We start from the raw sequence: 27,291 nt of genomic DNA, 5'->3' as shown, positions 1-27,291 counted from the left end.
GCTAGTGCGAAAGAACCTGCCTGCCAGTGCTGAAGATGCAAGAGACGTGGGTTTGATCCCTGGATAGGGAAGGTTCCCCTGGAGTAAAAATTGGCACCTCACGCCAGTATTCTTGCCTGGAGAATTCCCTGGGCAGAGGAGCCTAGTGGGCTACAGTCCATGGGCCCTCAAAGAACTGGACATGACTGAGCATGATGCATGATAAGGACTTACCTTAGCATCACCTTTGGAGTGTATGGCAAGTCAAAATCAGAGTTATGTATCTCTGAAAATATAAACTTCTATACCTTTGAGTATATTTTAAATAATGATGGAATTCAACATCATTTTATATAAAACATCAATTTCTATAAAACTAGAGTATCGAGTGGTGAGCACCAAGCGAACAGCAGGCACTTTACAAGGACTTGCTGTCAGTCTAAATGAACTCAGATTAAGGTAGAACAAAATCAAAATATACTAAGCAACTACTATGTTCCCCAAACTTTTCCCCATGCATTTATTGAACAAATGAAAATCATTCCATTCATTTCTTGGAATATCTCTAAAAGATAAACATTACTATTCCTCAATCATAGACAGGGAAACTGGTTGAGAAATAAACTGTGACTTGTCCAAGATCACATAACTAAATATTTAGTACAGCAAGAAAAAGACCAGACTCCTCTTTCTCTACATCATACCTGAAGGGTTCAGTCCATATGCCTTGCCCGGGGAAGAGGGGATGTCTCAGGAAGCCATCAGCAACATCATGTCACAAGATAAATCAATGTTCCTGAGCTGTGTGCTGAGTCACTCAGTCATGTCCGACTCTTTGTGACTCATGGACTGAAGCCAGCCAGGCTCCTCTGTCCCTGGGGATTCTTCAGGCAAGAATACTGGAGTGGCAATGCCCTCCTCCAGGGGATCTTGCCAACCCGGGATCGAATCCACATCTCCCGCATTACAGGCAGATTCTTTTCCATCTGAGCCACCAGGGAAGCCCAAGAATACTGGAGTGGGTAGCCTATCCCTTCTCCAGTGGATCTTCCTGACCCAGGAATTGAACTGGGGTCTCCTGCCTTGCAGGCAGATTCTCTACCAGCTGAGCTACTGATGCCAAATCAGCGTTTCATGTACATATAAACCCACATGCTTCCATGTTACTCAGCAATGTTTCCAGATGTTCTGGTAATTTCAAAGTGCCACATGAGGACCTCATGAGTCTTTAAGGACACCCTTCGGGTTGGAGACCTCAGCCTCCTATAGCTTCATTTACTGCACTGAACTCAAGAAAAGGAAGTCCCAGCCCTACACAGGTCACACCACCCAAGCTCTGCGGCTGCATTTCACAGGAAACCAAACCTAAACGGACCTAGGAAGAGAGTTCTGCTGAAGGACACTGCTGAACATTGAGAATATTTGAACCCCCTGCCTCCTGGATTACTGGCTCCTGGAGTTCTCCGTAATGCCCTCACGGACCCCTCATGCAAGGGACATCTCAGCACAAGGCTGTTTGCACTCCCAACACTGCTCAGGTAAACCTTGTAGGCCAGCCTCATCTCACTGTCATAGAGGACCATTAAGAGAGAGCTGACTGTGAGAATGGCATTGAAACATGTATACTACCATGTAAAAAACAAATGGCCAGTCTATGTTTGATGCAGGATACAGGATGCTTGGGGCTGGTGCACGGGGATGATCCAGAGAGATGATATGGGGTGGGAGGTGGGAGGGGGGTTCATGTTTGGGAACTCATGTACACCCGTGGTGGATTCATGTCAATGTATGGCAAAACCAATACAGTATTGTAAAGTAAAATAAAGTAAAAATAAAAATGAAAAAAAAGAGAGAGAGAGCTGACAGCAAGAATAAAAGGTGTTTTCTAACATGAATGCTGGGCCGTCTATAAAGCATAGAAAGGGAGAAAAGAAACCAGCTCCCTTGATCGGTTTTTAAAGATCCCTTTCTTTGCTGGAAGAGAGAATTGAGATACTGACCCACAAAAATTTAAAGATGAAACGTTTTCAATCTTCTCCTGACTGTTGGTGACTCAGATTTAAGGTCAGGCTGGTCACCAGCTTTCTTGACTGATGTTCATGACAACAGCCACCTGGAAAGGCAACCTCCATTCAAAGTAGGCCATTGAAAGTAGAAGTTAACTCCTGGAGCCTCTGTGGGTGAATATTTCTGAAATGTTCTAAATTGAAGTGGTTTTTTTTTTTTTTTTTTTTCTGTGTTGGGCTCAAGGAGTGTGGACTATGCAATCATGCTCATTGTCTTCCGTCTCCAGGGGCAAGGAGCTCAAGAGGGAGAGTGAAGTTGGAGCGAAAAGCCCACCCTCTGTGGGTGCCAGGAGGCATCTCTTCTAGATGTTTCTTCTTAGAGATAAACAAATGATAGAGTTAGAATAAGACAGAAAAGAGAATGTGTCATCAAAGTGTCTATACTTTAAAGGATACTGATGTAGCTGGACTCCATCAATACTGATTTCACTAGGATGTACCCATTTACTTACCTAATTATCTTTCTTTATTGTGGTGTGTGTGCATGCTAAATTGTTTCAGTCATGTTCGACTCTTTGCAACTCTATGGACCATAGCCCACCAGGCTCTTCTGTCCATGGGATTCTCCAGGTAAGAATACTGGACTGGGTTTCCATGCCCTCCTCCAGGGGATCTTTCCCACCCAGGGATCAAATCGTTCTCTCTTACATCTCTCCTGCATTGGCAGGTGGATCCTTTAACACCAGCTGGGAAGCCCCTCTATTGCAGCATGACCTCTCAATGCTATTCCCTTGGATCTTCAAGAACCACCCAGACCACAGGGAACAGTTATGTCAAAAATCAGAAAGTCAGTTGTAGGCTAGGAACAGTTTTCTCAAAAATCGAAAAGTCAGTTGTAAGTTAGGCAAAGGTCAGCAGAGAAAGAACAAAGTTTCAGAAATTATCCGAGAAACTTAAGATAAAATATGCCCTAGAAAAGCAAGAAGGTTAACTGGGGTTTATTTATCTCTTACCAACAAGTCTATGGCAATCCACTCCAGTATTCTTACCTGGAGAATCCCTTGGACAGAGAAGCCTGGTGGGCTACAGTCCACGGGGTCATAAAGAATCGGACGTGACTTAGCAACTAAGTGAACCAGTCTATATGCATTAACTCACTTAATCCTTACACCCAAGCTTGAGAGTTAGATATTGTTTTGCCTGGTCTACAGATGAAGAACTTGAGTGGCCAAGTTAATATCCAAAGTTGTCCCATCACTAATATCAGTAACAGAATAGAAAACTACCCTGATTTGCACCTGATTCTGGCTGATATAAAAGGTGGCCACTGTTCCTTTGCAGCATCATAGAGCTCACTCTGAGTCCATTCCTAGAGTGGTTTTTTAAGCCCTCTTTTCATTAATTAATTAGCTATTATTATTTTTGTCTCTACTGGGCCTTTGTTGCTGTGCACAGGCTTTCTCTAGTTGCAGCAAGTGGCCACTCTTCATTGCAGTGTGCAGGCTTCTCATTACAGGGGCTTCTCTTGCTGGGGAGCACAACCTCAGTAGGACTGCACGCTCAATAGTTGTGGCATACAGGCTCAGATGCCCCATGGCATGTGGAATCTTCCCAGACCAAGGACCAAGCTCATGTCCTTGGCATTGACAGGTAGATTCTTAACCACCTGGGACATCCTTACCCCAGCCCTCTTAATGGTGACATTGCTTTTCTTTTCTCCAAGGAGCTCTTTCAGATGATTTTATGAACAACTCCATTCTAAAACCAAAGATTATGGTTTTCTGTACCACCTGGCCAACCCTGGCTTAATGCCCAGGAACCTGTCTCTAGCTCACTTTGCCATAAGTCAGGTGCTCTCTTGAAAAGACTGTAGGATTTTACTTCTGAGTAAGTTGATCAGGATCCAAATTCCACAGCTTGACCAGATATGCTACTTTATTCCCTCCAGTCCTACATCTTTATAATGGAGCAAGAGCACATCACTAGTACTGACAACTTTTTTTAGCCTCTATAATATGATATGTATATCAAATAACATACAGCATATATTAATATCGGGTTGGCCAAGAAGTTCATTTGAGTGTTTCCGTAAGATGTAACTGAAAAACCCAAACATTTTGGCAAAAAATACTTAGTATGTGCTCAATAAATGTTGTTGTTGTTTTCTCTTTCTCATTGGAAAAGACTCGGATGTTGAAAATTGAGGGCAGGAGGAGAAGGAGACACCAGAGGATAAGATGATTGGATGGGATCGTTGACTTAATGCACTAGTTTGAGCAAATTCTGGGAGATAGCGAAAGGGAAGCCTGGCATGTTGTAGTTCATGGGGTTGCAAAGAGTCAGACATGACTGAGCAACTAAGTAATGACGATTAAGTATGTGCTCAATAAATGGGTTTTTTTTTTCTCCATTACTCTCTTTTCCTTACCCCACATCAGCTCTGGCCTTATGCTTAAAACATGCTCACAATCAGCATGAAATTTATTAATATAGAAAATTTTATGAATATTTTATTTTAATAATCTCATTAGAGAATAGTAATATACCACAGTTGCATAGCCTCATAGAATCAGCAGAGTCCTTGGGCACTTTTTCTTTTTTAAATTTAATGATCTTAACAACTTAATAAAGTAGGCAGGGCAATGTTAGATATTGAAACTGAGGCTCAAGAAGTTGATGAGGATGGACAGTATGGTGATATGGAAAAGAGGCTTTGAGATCAGCCAAAGTGAATATGAATGCGGTGTGTGATTTAAATATGTATTTGGGGGTAAATGACTCAATCTCTCTGAGTTTTGGTTAGCTGTTGTTTGTATTATGTAGTTTGAAACAGTGTGGGTTAGTACACACTAGAGGTTGCTATGAGGATGAAAGTGAAGGCATATATTGTGTCTGACACAGATAAGACATTCAGGAAACAGATAAATGGCAACTGTTTAGTGTTGCTGCCACATCACAACAGGTAGCTGAGCTAGTACTGGAAATAACATTTTACAAATGCCATCACACAAAGCAGTCAGGCTCACCCTCGTAGGCAATCGCCAAGGCCCACCAAGACTTGAGTTCTGGACGGTTGCTCCAGGCTGTGCCTACGCTTCCTAGCATGAGAAAAATGTTCAAAGGAGTTAAATTATTGAATAGAGATAAATAGTTAAATCTAAGTCAGATTTAAGATTTTTAACAGATTGAACAAAATTTTCAGCAATTTGGCGAAGTAACTTACCAATAAGGCTGAGAAACATCAGATTATACAGGTTAGATAGGAGTGGCTTGATAAAGAAAAATGATCATGAAGACCAGAATTACGGGAAACAGTAATCATAGAAATTTTGCTATTTTTGTTACTTTTGCAGATAGAATACTTTGGGAATCATCACCATGTTTATTCAAAATTAAGGTTAATCAGTTTAATTTTAACCATGTTCTCCAAATACCAGTGACCAGAAAAATTGCCATTTGAATGCCTGCTGTGTTCTGGGCAATGAATACTCACTGTTTTCCACTGTTTTAGTAGATAAATTAGTTCTCACTCTGTACAAGAGGATACCAAGGTTCAGAGAGACTCCATACAGTGTCCATTTCACAGCAGAAAGAGGAGCCACGTCTGTTGAAATCCCAAGCTCCTGCTCTTTGCACTGCACGCCATCAGGGCCCTGCTGAATGTGTTCAGGGTCATGATCATGGCATCACTTTCCTTCCAACTAACCAGTAGCATTTTAGGACTCCCAGATATACCATTAGCAATAGTAAAATATGTGTGTGAGTTTGGATTTTTGTACTTCATTGGTGATGCTCACTGAAACATTGCTTTCCAAACATCTAAGCCTGAGAATTAGAACCCCACCAGTTTAGATGGCTCTGTGAATAGCTATTTGCCCTATGAAATAAGATGAGCCAAAAGGTCTGGACATAACATGGCAATTCAGTAGCCATGTGTTTGAGGGCACAGCCCTTATTGTGATGTCTTCTCTGTTGATTCTAGCAAGAGGTAAAGATGAAGGGTGGCCAGTAGTCAAGCCCAACATCTGCCTTTACAGGGCACCCAAGGCCCCATGTTTCATCATCAAATCAGCAAATTCAGAAGACTAATTTTATACAAGGCACTCTGAGTTAACAGGACTTGAGGGCATTGTCTCACTCTGGTATTCTGGCCCATACATCCATCTTCTGTGACTTTGTTCAAGTGTGAAGGGTGTATTCAAGTTGTAAGTTCCCTCCCAGCAGGTAAATCTACACGAGATATCAAATAACTGTCAGGAGCTAGCTTGATGAGCACAGAGTCCGAGCTGTGTCATTACAGTAGCTGGATTTGCCCAGCTACTGATGATCTAATGACTTGATAGGCACCTAGGAGTCAGTCTGTGCCCTACCCCCCACCCCATGGCTACTTATGCATATTCATAGAGCTGGGCAAGTCCAGGGATCTGCTGGCCAGCTCCGTCTCTCTCTGGTACCCTCCCAGAGTCCCTCCACACTCTGCTCATCCCAGACTCCTATTTCTGTTCCCAAGTCCTCCCTACTAAACCACCCCATCCATCTGTTGAGAAATAGATAGCCTGGGTTTTAGTTCAAACCTTTCCTTCCTAGCAGGATGATGTTAGACAAGCTATTTAACTTCTCAGAAACTTAGGCTATTATTTACAAATTGGAATTGGCAATACCTAACTTCTGAATGTGTGGTGAGAAATGAGATGTAGTATGTAAAATTTACATACTATAGTGTCTAACAAGTATGAAGTGAAATATAAATGAGAGTGGCTACATTATCATTTTTAGCACTGTTATCATGAGTTATTTTATATTTGGACAAACTGTCATTAGAATCTTTGGGAGTTTGGGTCTCTAAGAATGTTGACCTAAAGAAGTCTTATTATAAGCTGATTTCTACAGAAAGGTAATCTCGTCATTTTTGCATTTATTTTAATCAGCCATTTATCAAAGCCTTAGGAGTATCTTCCAACTCCCCAAATGTACTTATCCCCTGAAAACACAAAGGTTTAATGAAAAAATGATGCCAATTCCTTTAGAATACTTTCCTTGTCAATTTTATATCCTCAGTATTCTTCATGGTACATAGAAATTGCTCAGTAGTTACTTGTTGAACTAGATTTGCCTAACAGTTAATAGTTTACAAAATACTTTCACTTCCATGATCATGAGGTCTTATATGCCCATTTTTTTCAGAAGAGAGATATAGAAGCTCAAGTTGTACAATTCACTGTACTATCTGGCAGAGCTGGACTTAGAGACCTGACTTGCCCCTGGCTAGGGAAGTAATCCTGAATAGAAAACAGGATAAAGAAAACCTTAATTACATGGAGGAAGTTCAGTTCAGGAGTTAAGTTCTAAATGCATTTGAAGTCACAAATTAAGTGATGGTCTCATCTGAATCCATACTGTGAATGTGTCTGCTGGACAGATTTGGCTCAAGAGGACTCGTGCTCAACACAATGACAGAATGGTTCAATACTGAAAAATCTGGGTCACTCAGATTGTTGCCTTACAATGGAGTCTAAATTACACAGGATGTCCTGAATAGGGTTCTGGCATTCAGTAAATAGTATCATCATCAACATTATCATTATTATTAGATTATATTACTCTTGAAAGTGAAAGTGAAAGTCCCTCAGTCCTGTCCAACTCTTTGCAACCCCATGGACGGTAGCCCGCCAGGCTCCTCTGTCCAGGGAATTCTCCAGGCTAGAATACTGCAGTGGGTTGCCATTTCCTTCTCCAGGGGATCTTCCCAACCAGGGATTGAAGCCAGGTCCCCCACATTGCAGGCGGATTCTTTACTGCCTGAGCCATCAGGGAATACTGGCTTTTCAGGCCTCTTCATGTATTTTTAGGTTTCCTTCAAACTTCTTTGAAGTCATTATGGTGAAACAGGTCCTCAGAGATGACTAGCATACAGCAGGTGTCTAACAAATGAGTGCTTGCAGAATAACAATGCTTTCACCATTGGACACGAAACATCTGTGGGAGGTCCGCTGTCCTGTATGTTCTGATTGACAGATAAATAGATAGGCCCATCCCTAAATCTCAGTTTATTTTCTTACATCTTTATTTTTCCCAAAATTTGCTTTTGGTTCTGCCCTAATGCATTAATCAATCAGTGGAGAATTCATCACAGCTGGGATTAATCTGGGCCTGCAGTTGTTATTTAGTCACTAAGTCATGTCAGACTCCTTTGCAACCTCAAAGACTGTATCCCACCAGGCTCCTCTGCCCGTGGGATTTTCCATGCCAGAATACTGGAGTGCGTTGCCATTTCCTTCTACAGGGGTATCTTCCCAACCCAGGGATCGAATTTGTGCCTCCTGCATTGCAGGGGGATTGTTTTTCACTGAGCCACCCGGGAACCCAGGCCTGGCAGTGCCTGCCCCTGGTCAGTGTGCTTCCAGCATCATCTCTGAGTGCCAAATGAGAAAAGGAGCGGGGTCAACAAGTAAACTTAGAAAAAATAAGAAAACCAAACTAGGCTCCTGATAATCTGCATTTTATTTTGCTCTAGTTCCATTTTATCTGAACAGTAAAATAATATTAAGGAGAAAAGGGCAGAAAGGGGAAGGGTGGAGGGAAAGGAGGAGGAAGTTGAGGAAAAAGGGAGGACAAATGGGAGAGGGGAACACGTGAAAGCAAAATGAGTGAATGAGGAGAAGAGAGGATAGAGAGGCCATTTATTACAAAGTAAGGGAAAGCGGGGCAGGGGAAAATCTTACTAATTTTGCCACTGGAAAAAAAAGGAACTCTCTCCGCAGAAGAGAAAAAGAGATGGCTTTGAAAACCAAAAGCACTAACAGGAATAAATTCCAAAGCAATAGACTGCACCCAGTTCATTAAGGGTGTTTTCAAAATCACTTAAAATAAAAAATGGGTGCACATGAACATGGCCTTAAGATATTGAAGGGAATTATTTGTTATCAAGACAGTTGCAAAATCTTTGTAAAAATATGTCCATACTTAATAGAAAAACTAGGAAAGCAATCTCCCATACTCTTTTAAAAAAAAATCTATAATAGCAATCCACTTGACTTCAAATGCCTCCATTCATCGAAAATCCAATAAAATTAAAAGTTAAATTAAATTTAGCTGATTGTCCTGACCAGGACATAGAATTAGAAATCCAATCAGCATATATCTTTCTCTAACTATGTGTACCTTTAAAATGTAACTTTCTCATTTGTGATATGAAAATAGAGGAAAATTACATACGGTTGGGACCAAATAAATGAATATCTGCATCTGAGACATCTTGATTTCAATATGTTTGCTCAAAATTTGTGCACCATGCACACACACACACACACACACACACACTTCCTGCCCCTCTTCACAAAATATGCAAATGTCCACATGTCACACCCTCCTTCAACTCCAAATAACAGCCATCACTTTATGTATATTGGGTGTGATTGTATAAGGAATTAGATGAAGGTTGCCTTTATTTTATATTCATTTCTTTTCTTGCTTTAATGAAAAAAAGCATCCACTTTTAATTTAGACCTGTTCCTCCAGCCTTGACCCAGTTTTGGTTGCAGTTACACACCTTACCTTTATGACTGATTCTAACATCCTCTTCAGCAATTCTTAGCTTGCTTCTGGTCATTTCCTATATCTATTTAAGTACCTTATCATTATTACAACTATGTTTCTTAAACTTTGCAATAAACAGAGGCTAGTATTTTTATAAGCTTCATCTTTGAGGAATAACTGAGAAATACTTGAGAGCAAAAAAAAAAAAATGTCCTTACTGCAAAAGCATTGTTTTCCCTTCATGAAATATTAATTTCAGATCAGGTTGAAATGCAGCAGAAGTATTTATGATAAAAATGTCTCAGTTTGGTAGCATGGGTGAACTCCCAGTGGAGAACAAGAGTTCTCCTGGATAACAAGGAAATGTGATTTGTTACTTTACATGTTTCCAATTATTTAAACTGCTTATGATACCATAAGGGTATTAATTATTTTGGGATTAAGATTCTCCTCCAAATTCCATCTATTTATAAAGCAATTCTTTCCTTCCTAACACATCCACTGAGACTCCAGGTGGGTTACAAGCTCAGAAGTAGCTTTTCTGGTTTTAATGCCCAAATTTAATGTACATTCTTTTGGAGGTCTTAAGCATGCTCCCAGTCTATAGAATCTTGTTTCTTTAATTTCAGTTTTTTTCTGAAATATTGATGTGTTTTAACCATCAAATCCATTACCTTTACAAAATACTTTTCAACCTACAAAGTGAGCAAATCTTTGGGATCATCTCCAAAATGGTGGGATTAATGGCCCAAATGGATGACTAGGGTAGGAACCCCTTTACTCTCAGAATCCCAGTCAAGCCATGTACCTCTCTTGACATGGCCCTCTTTATACCTTGAGGGAGGTGAAAGAGACTTATAGGGAGGGCAGGATAAGATGGAACAGCTATTTCTCAAACAGGTTCATTTTGGACTACCAGGGCACCCCAGAAGCTTAGGGGTCTGTAAACCCCAGGGGAACTGTATTACTGAAATGAAAGCATAGATGCACATGGCAAAATAAATTAATGGCGAGCAAATTCCAGCCCTTTCTCTTAGGCTTTGGAGCCTGGTGTACATTCAGGCAATTCTAGCACTCGGCGTGGCATTTATGATCAGCCCTGTATTGGCCTCTACCTCTTAATGCAGTTGGAGAAATAAACAGGCATCATGAAAAAGGAAAAAGGTATCTTCTTCCTATGGATTCCCAGAAGGCCTAGGGTCTCTTCCTGCTCAGACTGTTTCTGACCACGGGACCTAGGAAGCCGGGTACAATCTCTTGGTACAGGCAGGATGCAGGCAGCATCCCCATGGCAGAACCAACTCTGGACATGTTAGCACCATTTGTAATAAGCGCCCTGCTGTGACTGACAGATGGCACTGGAGCTTCACTTCCCTTTCAGCAAGAGCCACGCTTTGGCTTTATTTCTGTGGCTAACTGGGAAGAGAAACTGAAATCAATGCCCCAGTTCCTATAGAAAATGAATGCACAAAATGCGATGAAATTTCCTCATTTCTGGGGTGCTGCAGCCTCTCAAGGTGCCTGAATGAAGGCAAGTATCTAATGATGCTATTTTATCTCAGAATCTCAGATCACCTCTAGATCCTGGAGATTCCTGGAGAAAGATCTGCAGACCTGGGGGTGGCAGTGGGGGATGTGGGGAAACGTTCCTCAGCCTAGAGACCCTTCCCCACTCCCATTATCATGTCCCAAGTAGGGGTCAGGGTTATTTCTGAGGAAAATTTTAGGGGCCTTGGGAAGAATTTCCTGACTCACAGGGAACTGGTGGATCCCCTCTGGGCATGCCTCCACTGTATCCCACTAGCTCCTTATGTTCCTCTATTATTTATAAATATACATCTTTAATCTCACTCCCTTACAGTTATTTATGGCACTATGGAGAACAGTATGGCGGTCTCCTAAAAAGTAAAAATAAAACAACCGTATAGCCCAGAAGCAATTTCACTACTGACTGTGTACCCTGACAAAACCATCATTCAAAATGACACGTGTGTGCACGTGTTCATGGCAGCACTAGTTGCAATAGCCAGGACACGGAAACAGCCTAAATGTCCATCCGCAGAGGAATGAAAAGGAAGATGCGACATTTATATGCAATGGAATATTACTCGGCCGTTAAAAAGGAACAAAACTGGGTCATTTGTGGAGACATGGATGGACCTCGAGACTGTCAGACAGAGTGAAGTCAGAGAGAGAAAAACAAATAATGTATATTAATGCACGTATGTGGAACCTAGAAAGGTAGTACAGATAAACCTATTTGCAAGGAAGGAATAGAGACACAGGCATAGAAAACAGACGTGGACACGGTGGGAGGAAGGAGGGATGAGCTGGGAGACTAGGGTTGACCTATGCGCACCACAGTGTGCCAACAGGTACCCAGCGGGAACCTGCTGTTACAGCCCAGGAAGCTCAGCTCAGTGCTCTGCGACAACCGAGAGGCGCGGGGGGAAGGGAGGACGTGGATGTGTACATGTGTGAGCTGATTCACCTCATTGTTCAGCAGAAACTGGCACGATATTGTAAAGCAACTATCCCTCAATAAAGCAATAATAAAAAATGAAATGAAGTACTATGGAAAAAGCAGACAAATGCTATGAGGGCAGAGCCTTGCTCTGTGGTGTCTAATCCCTAGTATCTGGACCATGTTCAGCACTTAGCAGACCTCAGCACATGTTTGCTGAATACATGAGTAAATTCTGAGGAGGGCATGGCAACCCACTCCAGTATTCTTGCGTGGAGAATCCCCATGGATAGAGGAGCCTGGCGGGCTGTAGTCCATGGGGTCTCAAGAGTCAGACACGACCGAGTGACTAAGAACACCATGGTCGTATGGACTTGGATTTTACTTCCTCTTTGCCTACAGACAAGACCTGACCTAGAAGTTGCTGCCTGGCGGCCTTTACCACTCTGACCTGTGTCGTAAATGTTGAGATAGAAGTAGATTTCCTTTCAACATTTCACTGGAAATTAACTCAGAAATAACTCTAAACATATGGAGGATTCTTGCTGAGCGGTGAGTTCCTGAGTTTCCATTTAGGATGAGCTTAGGACTGCTGGGGGTGGGGGGTGGGGTGGGGGCTTCCCTTGTGGCTCAGGGGTAAAGAATCTGCCTACAGTGAAGGAGATACAGGTTTGATCCCTGGGTCAGGGAAGGTCCCTTGGAGAAGGGCATGGCAACTCACTCTAGTATTCTTGCTTGAAGGATCCCATGGACAGAGGAGCCTGGCAGGCAGTCCATGGGGTCACAAAGAGTTAGACACGACTGCAGTGACTGAGCGTGCATGCAGGACCTAGGAGAATCAAGTGTGGTGACTGTACTTTCTGTAAGAGTGAGAAGTGTTAGCGAGTGGTGGGTGCTGAGAAGATGGGAATGAGTGGACTGAGGATCCTACATCCACTTCCTCTGCCTCACTGCCCGGTAACATGCCTGGGGTATTTAAAAAATATCAATATCTGGACTCCAGCCTGGTAAAACTGACTCAGACTTTTGGAGGCATCAATATATTGCCTTGGCCAAAAAGTTTGTTCAGGTCTCCATAACATGTTACAGAAAAATCCAAATGAACTTTTTGGCCAACCCAAGAAAGAATCCATACCTCCCTCATCTGGTGGTCATGATTTGCAGGTAAGCACTTTTTATTTCTGGAGACTAAAACCCAAAAGTGACATAGGGCATTTAATTATAAAAGTTCAAGTTAATGTGAATCACCATTTCTCCATGTCTTAGCTACCTTCTGTTCTCGTGTCTTCCTGACAATAGTCTTACTGACAGCTATTATGTTACCCCCATTTTACAGATAGGCAAACTGAGGCTCAGAGCAGGTAGACAAGGTGTCCCAACACCTAACTGAAACATTTGAAGGCCAATGGTTTGCAAAACTATCTTATAGAGCAGGCTACCTACCACCTATGAATGTTTGGTTTGGTTTTGTATAAAATAAGGATGATAATACAGATCATATGGGGTTACTGTGACAGCAACTGGGGACACACAGTAGATGCTCAGTGGTCGTTCCATCTTTTTAAAAACTGTATATGTCGGGAAGGGATGGGCATGGTCTTTAATAGGTCACATTTGTAGAACTGACGGACATGAAACTCTGTCTGATTCACCACATCCCATTCTCACCACATCCTTTACAAAAATGACTCAGGTCAGGTAAGACCTCAGAGCTCTCAGACGGGGCTTAGACATTCTGAGTAGAGCGCAGCCCTGTACACCTCACGGAGTGCCATCCACTCTGTCTTGTGGACAGCACCACTTGGCTGGCTCGTCCTCTGATATGGGTCAGTAAGACCCCAGTTTTGCTTTTGAAATGCCAGAGAAGTTGGGCTCCCTTCAAAACATTTTAAAATTCTTTTTGTACAATGGATCGCTCACATTTCTTAAAAGCTGCTAGTAAAAATCTCTTTTAAACTTTTATTAAGATTTTAAAATACAAACCTAATAAGCACTGATGTTACAGACTGCATAATTTTCAAAGGTTTAGGTACAAAGCAAAAGCTAAGAATTCCTTCCGCAGCCGCTCCTCTGTCCACCGCTGATGCCCTAAGTGTTAGCACTTTGTCAGAAGTCTTTCTGCAATTTTGCTCTGCAAGGAGCTCTATTAAAGAAGACAATAAAACACGAGAAACATAACAACATACTTCCAACTTTTTAAAACCATTCTTTGTCACCAAGTATGGAAGGATTGCAGTTTTTTAACGGATTTTCTAAAGGAATCTTTGAGCTGGAAGAGATCTATTGGGCCCAACCTTTTCATTATTCAGATGAAAAAACAATGAGGTCCAAAACATTCCAATGCTTTGTTCAAGGCTACACCGGGGATGGCTGGAAAAGAGCTTTCCTGACCACCTCCCCAAGGCCTCTGATCCTAGGATATAAGCTTTAGAGGAAAATACCCTGTATCTGTGATTCCTTCACACTATACATAAGCTCAAGCCAAAAGCTAGGCACAGGGGTAGGTAACCCTCCACAAAGATAGCCTTATTTTGATTCATTTCAGCATAGCTTTGAACTCCTGGTTAATACACTCAAAGGAATGAAGGAATTATAAGCAAGACATTCAAAATCATAAATGCTCCCAAAGTGGAAAAGGGGTTACAAATTTGTTGTGCATTACTGTAATCAAGTCACTGAATTCCTCTAAATAGTAATATCCAAAAATCAATGTCTATAACCATGCTCTGTGCTTAGTAACTCAGTCGTGTCTGACTCTTTGTTACCCCATGGACTGTATCCCACCGGGATCCTCTGTCCATGGGGATTCTCCAGCAAGAATACTGGACTGGGTTGCTATGCCCTCCTCCAGGGCATCTTAGCAACCCAGGGATTGAACCCAGGTCTCCCACATTTCAGGTAGATTCTTTACTATCTGAGCCACCAGGGAAGCCCAAGAATATGGAGTGGGTAGCTTATCCCTTCTCCAGGGATCTTCCCAACCCAGGAATCAAACCAGGGTCTCCTGAATTGCAGGCATATTCTTTACCAGCTGCGCTACCAAGGAAGCCTGTCCATAACCATACATATCCAAATATAATATGACCAATGTTAAAACAACTTGCAAGCTTTACTTTGTTATGCAAGGGAATGCACATCCATATTTCCATAATGTTTATAGTTTGTAGGATATTTTCAGAGGCATCAGCTTATTTCACACTTAATAATGGAAAGGGATGACATGGACATCCCCATTTATAAAGGAGGAGAGGCCAAGTGCTCCTACAAGGTCATGCACTGGTTAACGACAGCACTGGAAGTCAGTTTTCAGTCCAGGACTCTTCCAGTAACTGACGTCCACTGTTTGTGTTACATTGATGAAGTCCTCTTCCTCACTGGACAAAACTACTTACAAAGAGGCCATGAACTAGACACTCCACACTCATCCAGAGAGAATGGCCAGAGTACCTAATGGCCAACCCCCCCTTTCCCTATGTCCTTTGTTGACCTAGAAGCACAGGGTGAGGGTTGCTGTGGGGTAGGACATAGGGTATCTGGGGAACTGGAGTTTAGTCCCAGTTTTTTAGTAACTTTCTTGAAGTCAGTGGTCCAAGATCACACAGCTCAAGTCCAAATCCCATCCTTTGTTGCGCATGGTCCTTGACAATCAAAACCCAGTAGACCTTCCCAGGTTCTCTTCCACATGCTACCAATATCCAAGCTGCTGGCCTCTGTGATCCCATCAAGCTGTGCAAAGTCTCTGTGTCACACTATATATTCTTATACCTTCATACCCTTGCACATGGCACCCCATTTACCCAGAACAACTTCCGTAAATCAAGAAGATGATGACTTAATCTGCAAGATCCAGATCAAGTATGATCTCCTTTATGAAGATCACCTGGGCTGTCCAAGACAGAGTCAGAATTCATTCTGTTTTATCTGCACCTGTTTTTACAAAGCACTTTACTAACAACAATCATAGGGGGAGTTAGAATAGAATCTACCTTATATTGAGTTTTAGGCATGCCTGGAGCGAAGGCACAATGTTTGAATAAAGTTAGTTTTCAGTAAATGGCTATTGGATAGATGAATGAATGGATGAGTGGATGGACAGATGGGCATATGGGAGGCAGAATGATCTAGGAGTACCTAAAGCTCAGTGGGCAATATGGTTGAATTGCTAGAAGATGGAATGCTTGAGTCCTGTAGATTTGGGCTCTTATTGCAGATGGGTGACCTTGGGCGCATAATTTAATCTCCAAGGATCTCATTCTCTTTAAAAGTGAAATCCACTCTCTACCTCACTGCACTAGCTGGGAGCTCTAGGAGGCTGATGGATAGAAGTCATACCAATGGCTCCTCACACTTGGCTTCCTGTTGAGTTTGGTCAGTGGAAGAGATTCAGGGCAGGAGACCCATGAGATGTAGATCTTTATTCCACCCACCACAGCTCAGTCCCTATGAGTGCCTCACCCGAAAGTCACAGTTCTTTTCCCATCAGCCCTGCTTCTGGATCCCCGTGACCACTGGCTCCCTCGACCCCTCCTGGCACATGCCCAGTCACAGTCCCTCAGGTCCTTCACGGTCCTTTGGGATCCCCTACAATCTGCCCAGACCTTTTAAACCGTCTCTTTATTAAACTGTTCTCAAATTACCCAATTTGAGGGTGCCATCTGTTTCTTGCTGGAACCCCAACTGATCCCATGGGTAATATCCTTTATACCTCCCAGAGTCTCTGTGCAGCTAAATGGGGATCATGGATGTAAAGTCGTTGTTGAATACTCTCAGGGTCTCTGCTGCTGATTTATATGGTAAGTGGGACTAATGATCTCTCCAACGCAAGCAAATACAAGCCACAAATAAACTGTGGTGTCCTACGTGAAGCGGTGTATAAATGTAACTCCCAATAAATATTTCATGGCGAAGTCACACTCTGAAAGGAAAAGCATCCTTTCTGCACGCACATGGGCTCCCCAGAGCAGAGCTCGGGCTAATGCGCCCTGGGCGCCCAGGGGAAGCACGCAATGGCACGTCAGGCAAAACCAGGCTTGCTCGGGATAGGATAGCCCAGCTCCCCGGGGGGCAGATTGGATGAATACTGACAGAAAGAGGACAGCATGTCAGGGAAGACGTCCTCTCCCCCATCCCCTCCTGAAATAAACCAATTATCAACCTGGATTGATTCTCTCTCTGTCGTTTCCTCTAAGCTGCCACCTGTATCCCGTTTTAACAGGAAGCGACAGGAGCCTGTTCACCAGAATTAAAACATGATGGGGAAGGCCCAGTAATGAGCTTGCTTTTGTTTCCGCAGGCTGAGTTGAAGATCCCTCTCATTTGCCGGGTGCCAAGAAAGATGAACAGACCGTAAGTACCACGAGAGCGCATCTCGCGTTTCCTCCGCGGGGACGCGAGTAGGGTGCTGGGGAGCGCTACCGGAAGGATGCAGTGTGCCCATGTGGAAAGGCCGGGCTTGAGGATGTGTGGCTGCTCAGCGATTTCTGCAGGAGGTTCCTTGTTCTTCCCCAGTGCAGTTGGGGATGTGGGGTTAGGCAGAGACTAGATACCCAGCAAAGGAATGCCAGGAGGGCATCCAGAAATACCACCCATCCACCTCCCATCAGGGTGTGAAATGAGAATTAATAGAACCGCAGTATGCACACTTATTCCCACAGCAGAGAGCCTGGAATTCAACTGTCTGTCTGTGGAACACCCAGAGCGGATGCTGCTGCTGGTTTAGGATACTGTCTCAATGTGTATCTGCATCAGCAAAAAGTCATCCCATTTTGGAGGTAGTAAAAAAGATAGCAGGCCTCCAAAGTGTAAGAAATATTTATGATGAAAAACAAAAGTCCTTTAAATTGGGGGTATTGGGTGCCCTGATTTTAAAATCAACCTGCTTGTTTATTTACGGGCTTTATTTTGCCTTTGGAGAGGCAGCACTGTTTTTCTCCTCTGTGTGAAAAGAGCAGTCGTGTGAGAAAAAAACAAGGATTACAGGGTCAGGGAGACCTAGTATCAACCCGTTGCTTTGCCCTGTCGTTTTATAGCCATACAATATTCAGAAAGTTTTACCTGTTAATAACTCCCTGGATATATTAACCCTTCCCCTGGGAAGAAGGATCTGGCCTGGAGAGGAAGACTGCCCAGGGGTAGCCCATGGTAACCAGATGATGCCTGGTATCACAGGTGGGCACTGGACACGTGGTTGACACCAGGGTGACACAGAAGCACAGCCCAACAAGAGACTTAGACCCCTCTTGGGCGGCAAAGTAGGGTTACTTTGACAGTCTCAGCAATATTTGCTGTGGACATCTATCTGGCTTGGAGGTCGTGAGTCCCTCCCCTTTAGTCCTTGCTTCTGTTTCTCTCTGCAATTCTGCTCTGTGCCAATAATCTCCTTCCTAAATAGGACTGGTGTCTCCCTTTCATGACTTGAGATGGCTTTGTTTTTAGCCAGATCTTGGTCCCTCAGCAGTTGCTCTCATCAACCTTCCCAAAGGGTAGTTTTTTTGAGTTCAGCTGTAGAGTCATATTGGATGTGAAGCTGCCCATACACAGGCCAGAAAAATCAAATCATCATAACATCATAATCATGAGTTTTCTCCTCTAAGGATGCTGAATCTGAATCTGTACTTTCACAAGATCCCCAGTTGATTTATATAACCTTGTTAAAGTCTGAGCAGCATCTGACTGTAGAGGCATCGTTCACAGAGCTGTCTCTATCGCAGTACCCTGCAGAAGTATCTCGAATATTTGTCAACTCGGGGAAGGCGGTTACATATCAAAGGTTACATGAGTGTGAAATGGAAATTTTCTTCTCTCCCTCCACACACACACACACACACACAAACATACGCACTGTACATACACACAAGATTTTGTTCTGCTGCACCTTAGAGGGAGCACGCCTTCCTCTGAAAATCATTAACCCAGTTAGTTCAAGGCAGTAGATTTTAAATCTGACTGACCATTAGAATCATCAAGGAAGCTCCAAACAAAATTTCAGCAACTTTCCCCAGACCAAAGAAATCAGAATACCTGAACAGTGGGCCGTTCTATTAATGCATAACTGAATCTAACCTGCAGCTAAGCTTGCAAAATTCTGGTCTAAGATATCTTACAATTCCATAATCTAGAATTCTGATTTTCTAATGTGAAATTCTAAATGGCCTTTGTAACTACAGCTATTTACTCTGAGCCACTGGGCATTTTTACAAAGAATGAATAAACATAAATGAAAGGATGTCATAGAAATAGATTATATATTTATGCACATCCACACACATATGGATACATGCACAGTGCAAATATATGCACACGCTTTCCCCTTCAAATATATCAGCTGGGTCAAAAGCATTTACTGTACTTGATTTTTATTGCTTGTTTCACTTAACATAATCTCTTCAAGCATCATCCATCTAGTGTCAATTTCTTTCCCTTTTTTTTTTAATTCCTTCAGTGAGTGTATTTATTTTTTTTTTTTGGCTCATTTGTTTTTGATAAGTACAGAACAAAATATAATTATTGGAGGACAAGTGCTCTACAATATTGTGCTGGCCTCTGCCACACAGCAACACGAATCAGCCACAGGTATACATATGTCCCATCCCTCCTGAACTGTTCTCCCATCTTCCCCACCATCCCACCCCCCAGGTTGTCACAGGACACTGGGCTGAGCTCCTTGTAGAAGGTAGAAGGGCCATTGCCAGTGACTGGGGCAGGGCAAATAAGTAGCTGTTTAAAGTATATAGAGTTTGCTTTGGCAAAATGTTGTGAAGTTTGGTTGCACAATAGCATGAATATACTTAACACGACTGGACAGTATACAAATGGTTGAGATAGTAAATTTAAGCTTTATATTGCTTTTCTGCTATTTAACACGAGGCTCCTTTGGGATGGACATGTACAGTCTGCTGTATTTAAAATGGGCAATCTACTGTATGGCACAGGGAACTCCCCTCGGTGTTGTGTGGCAGCCTGGATGGGTAGTTTGTGGGAGAGTGGTTACATGCATGTCTATGGCTGGGCCACTTCACTGTTCACCTGAAACTATCCCAACATTGTTAATCAGCTGTACTCCAATATAAAATTAAAAGTTTAAAGAAAAAAAAAAAAACATTTACTGAATAGTATATCCTATGCCGGGCACTGAGCCAGGCCCCTCCCTTATGAAGATGAATAAGGTCTAGCCCCTGCCCTCAAGAGCATTAGTCGTACATTAAGCAAAGCATTTTAGTGTTAGGTAAAAGTGGTGGGAACGCTCCACAAATGTTACAGAGTCCAGCTGTCCTGATTCAAAATTGCTTCTGAAATTAGCAAGCTATTCTACATTTACTGTCTCTGCAACTGGACTCCTTAGTAATTAATCAAGCTACATAAAGCCTCATTCCTTGGAACAAACCGGTGGAGTTAGGGCAGACTGATCACATTGGCCCACTGCTCATGACACCCTTGGGGCTGGATACGGGAGCCCCCGATTTGGTTTCCAGTATCTCTCCATCATTCTAGACAGAACAGATAAGAATTGTGGTGCTGCGGTTCTGGATATTCTGGAAGAGACCATTAGAGTGACCACTTCTAGGCCTTTCCAGTAAGAAAATGCCCTCCCTGGCCCAGCTCCTTTGGGAACTCAAACACTCAGATCAGGGACTAATGAGGGAATAATCAGCCCCAATGTGCCCCCTTTGAAATGTGCTGAGAGGGTGTAACAGTAAGCTCACTTTGTTTACCCTTAAAATGATTCTTAGTTCCGTGGAAATCTCAGAAAATATACAAATATACCAAGAAGAAAACAAAAATCACCAATTATCCTAGGACCCAGAAATAACCGTGTTTTGTTACCAATCCTTCTCATTGTTCTATGTCTTGTGAAATATTTGGAAATTTCAGGAAGTCTATTTTTAAAACTTGTATTGTTTTCAGTTATTCGTTCAATAATACTATTTTATGTTATAATCATTGTCCCACGTTAGCAAGTTCTCTTCAAAAGCAAAGTGTTTTAAGGCTTGTGTTGAAATAAGATCGACAATCCCATAGCCATAATTCCAAAGTCAAGAGGCTTCCAAATACTGAAAATTTTTGATAACTAGAGTGAGAACAAAATTTGATCCTCGATGAAGTGAAGTAATGTACATTCTTCATTTATCCCACTTAGTGTGAAAACCCACACACTTCGTGTTTAATGACTACCTGTTGCTCCAGAACTTATTGTAAATATTACATAGTATTCAATACAGGCACAATATTACTTTTCTAAATTTCAAAATATCTGGAATCGCTAGCCCTAAGGAATTTAGAAAGCAAATGGTGGATCTGTATTTTATCTGGTGGTTTGTTTTATCTTGACCTTGGCTTTGGACATATCACTGGTTACCTATAAAGTTTTATGAGGCAGTTTTATTGCTGAGATCTAACTTAATACTTTATACTCTAGGAGTAATAGACTGTTTCACTATGGTCCCCAGCATGCGACATTGGGTGTCTTATCACAGGTAATACAATTATTCTGTGATAGTCTAGTATTACATGAGAACACAGGCTCAATCAAATCAGCTAACGAAACTTACTACATTTTTTTTTCTTGCTTTGGGGAACTTGTCTCTCATGTCTATTTTGGAATGAGTTTCGATGGCTAAAAAAAGTTTGTCTCTAAAAGAGAGAGTCTTAATGGTATGGAACTCAAGTTTCCACATATGGTTGTAACCCCATTAGTAATAGCTCTAAGAGATAGAATTAAGACTCTCCTTTTTTTTTTCAGCATGCACACATAATCTTTATTAGAACCTATGAAGAGTGAAAGTGTTAGTCACTCAGTTGTGTCCAGCTCTTTGTGATCCCACGGACTATGGCATGTCAGGCTCCTCTGTCCATGGGATTCTCCAGGCAAGAATACCGGAGTGGGTAGCCTTTCTCTTCTCCAGGGAATCTTCCCGGCCCGGAGATCAAACTCAGGTCTCCTGAATTGCAGGCAGATTTTTACCACCTGAGCCACCAAGCAAGCCCCCTTTAGGAACTGTATACTGTGTTTAAAACCAACCACCAAGCCTATTTCAGCTTTTAGTTAATTCAAAATCACTTTACCTCCAAAACTTTTCTACCTATTTCTGTTCTGTACTATTGTTGTTGTTCAGTCACTAAGTCATGTCCAACTCTGCAGCCCCATGGACTGCAGCATGCCAGGCTTCCCTGTCCTTCACTGTCTCCCGGAGTTTGCCCAAACTCAAGTCCATTGAGTCAGTGATGCCATCCAACCATCTCATCCTCTGCCGTTCCCTTCTCCTCCTGCCTTCAATCTTTCCCAGCATCAGGGCCTTTTTCAATGAGTGGGCTCTATGCATCAGGTGGCCAAAGTATTGGAGCTTCAGTTCCAGCATCAGTCCTTCCAATGAGTATTCAGGGTTGCTGTTCTGGAAATACATTTTTAGATGAGTGGACCCTATACACAAATAGAACAGGAATGGCTGGTTAGATTGTTCCCACTTGAAAGCTTCTTCCTTTCTGTAAAGTGTTCAGTGGTTTTTAGTATATTCACAGAATTGTACAACCATCATCCTCAATCAATTTTAGTGTTTTCATATTCTTTATACATTATAGATACAAGTCCTTTATCAGATGCCTGAACATTTTCATCAACTCCAAAAGAAACCCAATTAGAGACTCTTCTTGAATAGTCTTAGGATAAAAGGCTCACTACCTTCTGATACAGTGAGTTTAAAAATTGTAAGAAAGGGTATCTTTGTACTGACATCAGCAAAGCCAGCTTCAAGTCAATGCCAATCATTAATCATTAAGCAAAATAATGATACTTTCCCACAGTAATTTACTCACTGGAATTCAGCATCTAGTTATGAAAATATGTGCTTAGTCATTCAGTCGTATCCAACTCTTTGTGACCTCATGAACTGCAGCCCATCAGGTCCTCTGTCCATTGGATTCTCCAGGCAAGAATACTGGAGTGGGTTGCCAAGCCCTCCTCCAGGGAATCGTCCCAATCCAGGGATCGAACCCAGGTCTCCCGCATCGCAGGCAGATTCTTTACCAACTGTCCAGTTATGAAAATGAAAGGGTAGAAAGAAAAATTCCTACAGGCCATTAGGGCCTACAGGCCAGGCACCCTACTAGTCAATTTGCAGGAGGATCTCTGCCATGCTGACTAGCTGTTCAGCACTAAAACATGCTTCCCATATCGCCACATAAGATCTGCCACCTTGGATAACCACCCAGTTCGGAGTCAGTTGAAGCCACATCTCTCTGACTCCAAAGTCCATGATCTTTGTGCCAAATTGAGCTGCTACACAATGATTAGGAAAATAATCCTGTGTAATCTCACCAAGGACACATTCCCAACCTGAATGACTGCTTTCCTTGTATGGGCATATTTTCTCTTTTAGAATTCTCCTGATGAAATTCTCTGCGTCACTGGGTGGCAATGGCTATCAGCTTCTCTCGAAAGGGTCCAGTTCAAAGTTTAGTACACAGGAAGTCCCAATAAATATTTCTCTCTATATGTATTGGATGTGGCATAATCAGTTTTACGATGAAATGATAAAATCTTGTGTAGACCCCAGGTCATTATTTCCCTTCCCGATACATGTGAACACCACTGCCTTTGACCTCAGGGAGCAACTGAGTTTTGATTTGCAGGAATTAATAAGTGTAAATCCCACCAAACCTTGGGGAAATGAGAAGCAGCAATTTGGGCATCCTGAGATCAGAGCCTTGCATCCAGCAGGGGAGTCAATGTGGCTGGCTTCCCAGTTACTCAGTAGTAATTACGAACCAACTCTCGGGGCAACCAGGCTCGCCCACTGGTGCTATCAAAGTCACGGAGCTAGGATTCAGCTTCGTGGTTGGCTGGCAATTAAAAAGCTACAAGCTGTGAGAGAACATAGCTGAGATACAGGGCGAGAGCTTGACCGAGGCTACAGACAAGGCCAAAGACACTATTGCAAGAGTAGCAGATGTGGTTAGTCCTGAGACGTATGAAGATGGGTGGTGATGGGGCAACAGGGGGTGTGAAGATAGACTTTCTTCTCGCTTAATGGCTGAATTGCCAGCTGGGGATGGAACTAGCTGACTGAACTCACCTACCACCACTTGGGAAGCTTCCAGATGAACAAACTTAGTCTCCTGCTAACTAGCCATAAGGCTGGACTTTTCTTTGTATGGGTGGCCTTTAAAAACATCACAAAAAGTAAAGACGGTTGTGACTTATTTTCATCTTTGAGTTTATTGTTCTCATTCAAGTAATATATATTCACTGCTAAATACAAAATATATTTACATAAAGAAAAATACCACTAATCAAACCTCTGAAAAGGAGTCAACATTACTGGATTTTTGCTTTATGGCTTTTTCATACAACTATGCATCCTATTTTATTTTTTTAACTTGAATGTAGTATAAATATTTTCAAATGTTACTAAAGTCATTTTCATAGCCATAGAACCTTCCATCATTTAAGCAGCTCATATTTTATATTCTTCCACTGCTAAAAAATAACACAACCCACAGACAAATTTGACAAACTCTATTCATCTAACCATGTCCAAATGTTAAAATGCTCTGTTTCGTTACCTGCAATGAGCAAATCCAGCACACCCAGGGAAACTTACAAGTCTGGCCAGTGTTTGGAGAAACTGACCCCCAATGATAGCTTATAATGATCACATAGTATTTAATTATATAAAGGTGCAGAGAAATCAGAAATAAGAACGAGCATTTATGGTTGGATACTCCATAAAGATCAAATTACCAGTTGCTTGCTATTCTCCTTTACACACACCTGACATCTAAAAGGGGTTTTGAGACAGTTAAGCAACAATGTACACAATAGGTGTAGCACCCTGTCTGGCACACCAGAAGCCAATAGATATTGTAGCAGATGGTACTTTCTAAACACGGCAGCAGTAACATCGCCCACCACACTTGCTCTAGTGTGTGACCTGACCACTCCCTATTCAGAAGTCAATCAATTTCTCCACTTCCCTTAGCTTGTGAGGGCCTGTGGCAGTGTTGACCAGTGGTATATATATGGCAGAGGGGACACTACCCAGTCTGGGCAGAGGCTTTAACACTAGGCAACTCTGCTTTCTCCCTTTGGAAGACCACGTCCACCTGTCACATGCTATGACTGTCAGGCTGTGAGGAGCTCCGATCTGTGGAGAAGTCCTGGGGAGAGAGATCCCATGGAGAGGCAAGGGGCTGAGGGTCACTGGGCACCAGGCTTAAGATCAGGAAGCCTTCTGGGCCATTCAGCTCAGTCCAGTTTTGAGAACGCAATAGCACGATAGAACCTGAGAGGAAGCCATCCAGCTAAAAGCCAAGAGAGAAAAAAGTAAACTGTTTCTAAGGCGCTGCTTTGGAGGAGGGTCTGAGGTAGCAAGAGGTGACTAGGACAGATCTTGTCCTTTTTATTTACATATTTTTATTTGCTTGGCTACTCGGGTTCTTCTTTGCTGTGCACAGGCTTTCTCTAGTTGTGGCAAGCAGGGGTGCTGTTCATTGTGGTGCTTGAGCCCTAGAGCAGGGGCTCAGAGGTTGCGGCACACGGGCTTCATTGCCCTGTGGCACATGGGATCTTTCTGAACCAGGCATCAAACCCACACATCTTGCATTAGCAAACAGATTCTTAACCACTGGACCACCAAGAAACTCCTTTGTCTGATATTTTTATCATCATTGCAGTTATTACCACAGGCTAGACTCTTTGCTGTTGGATATTCAGGATTCAACTTAGGTATCTGTAGGATTTGGAAAAAACATCCATTCCAGAGGAGAATGACATAAACAAACAGCTCCTTGCGGGCAAGCAGAGGGCCAGTTAAGGAGTTCTTTGTTCCATGTGTGTGCAAATTGCCAAGGGCACACAGAAGAGGTTCTGGTTATTCTGTGAGAGAGCATATCTTGGGAAAGGGTATGGTGGTATTAGAGAAGACTTCCTCAGAGGAGGTGATAGTTGAGCTGAGCTAGGGGAATGATGGGAATTTACCAAGTAGCAAATGGAGGAAGAGTAGGGATAGACTTAAGAAATCACTGCAGCTGGAAAAGCTCCACCAGGATTTAATATAAAGGGTAGTGTTACATTGACTGATAACTCGAATTTTGTGGCTTCAGAACTGAATCTAAGTAATTGAAGAGAGAATTTCTTAGCAATTTATGATGGCTGGTGGAATTCTAGTTCCCATATCTCTTTAACAATGGGAAAAGAAGGCTCTTCAATCCATAACCAGAAGGAGGATAAAGGCCTGAATCTCGGTTACAATGCTTAAAATCTCATGTTGGAGGGATGGATGTTTGCTGCCCTGCCATGTTCTTTGTAAATAGGCTGCAATTAGAGCATTTATCCTACCATTTGGTGCCATTTTGTTTGTTTAAACAAAAATACTTTGAATAATGAAAATTCTACCCAGGTCAGTTTCTGTAGACTTTTCTAAGGATTCTGCCAGCAAAGATACAAGAAACTTCTTGAGGAGCAAACTTGAAGATTTTTTCTGTCATTTCGCAAGGTTTCATTCTCTTCCTTTATTATCTGCAATTGCTTTAAATATTGAATAGGAACAAAAGAATCGCCATAAAATATGCATGAGGTACAAAGAACAATAAAACAGTCGATATGTTCACTCGTTCTCATTTTTAATTACTATTATTTTTGCAGTTTTCATTCACTTTTCTGTGATCACAACTCCTTACCTCCAGCCCTTCACACACACAGGGGAGCAACTGTCCTGAATTTTGTGTTAATCATTCACTCACTTTTATTTTTAATTTTACAATATATGGCTATATCATTAACAATAATTTGGTTTTGCTTGGTTTTGAACTTCAGATCAAAAAATCACACCAGAGGGTCTATTGTGCATCCAGACTGCCTGGTTTTTAATAACTGTTTCCTTTGGTTCCATTATGAGATCTTGAAAGTTAAAGCGATTGTCCCTCAGTCGTGTCTGACTCGAGTTCTTGAGTGTTAATAAACATTACTGTGTCTGTTTTCTCAGCTACGAAATGAAAATAATAGCAGTGCTTTCTTTGTAGTGGTCTTATGACCAGTAAATGAGCTGACTGATGTAATATGACATTTATACATAAATGGAGCATAATCTGGGTTCTGTACGTAATAGCCATCATCATTCTACAATCTGGTTTATGACTATCCCAGCTTACATTTCAGAGGTAATCCTTTGCTATTGTGGCTAGTCATAATTCCTTCAGTTTCATGCCTATGTAAGATTTTTTTTACGTGCATAAAATACTATTTATTGCTGTTGATCAATAGACATTTGGATTGTTTTCCAGATTCCCCTTTTGTCAGTGCTGCTCAGAACA

At 42.2% G+C, this 27,291-nt stretch overlaps 1 protein-coding gene across 1 annotated transcript in view; it reads left to right on the top strand.

The window, feature by feature from the left end:
- The first annotated feature begins 1,323 nt into the window (after positions 1-1,323).
- The window catches only part of CLNK (cytokine dependent hematopoietic cell linker), a 202,785-nt gene continuing 176,817 nt past the window's right edge, over positions 1,324-27,291 (top strand). Inside the window, exons 1-2 of the mRNA XM_042251655.2 lie at positions 1,324-1,517; positions 17,279-17,331. Of these exons, the coding sequence (XP_042107589.1) occupies positions 1,467-1,517; positions 17,279-17,331 (104 nt within the window). The 5' untranslated portion in view covers positions 1,324-1,466. The remainder of the gene's footprint in view (positions 1,518-17,278; positions 17,332-27,291) is intronic.

The sequence above is a fragment of the Ovis aries genome, chromosome 6 (genome assembly GCF_016772045.2).
Source record: "Ovis aries strain OAR_USU_Benz2616 breed Rambouillet chromosome 6, ARS-UI_Ramb_v3.0, whole genome shotgun sequence".
Taxonomy (NCBI): domain Eukaryota; kingdom Metazoa; phylum Chordata; class Mammalia; order Artiodactyla; family Bovidae; genus Ovis; species Ovis aries.
The sequence above is the reverse complement of the archived record's forward strand: the minus strand, read 5'-3'. Positions and strand labels throughout refer to the sequence as shown.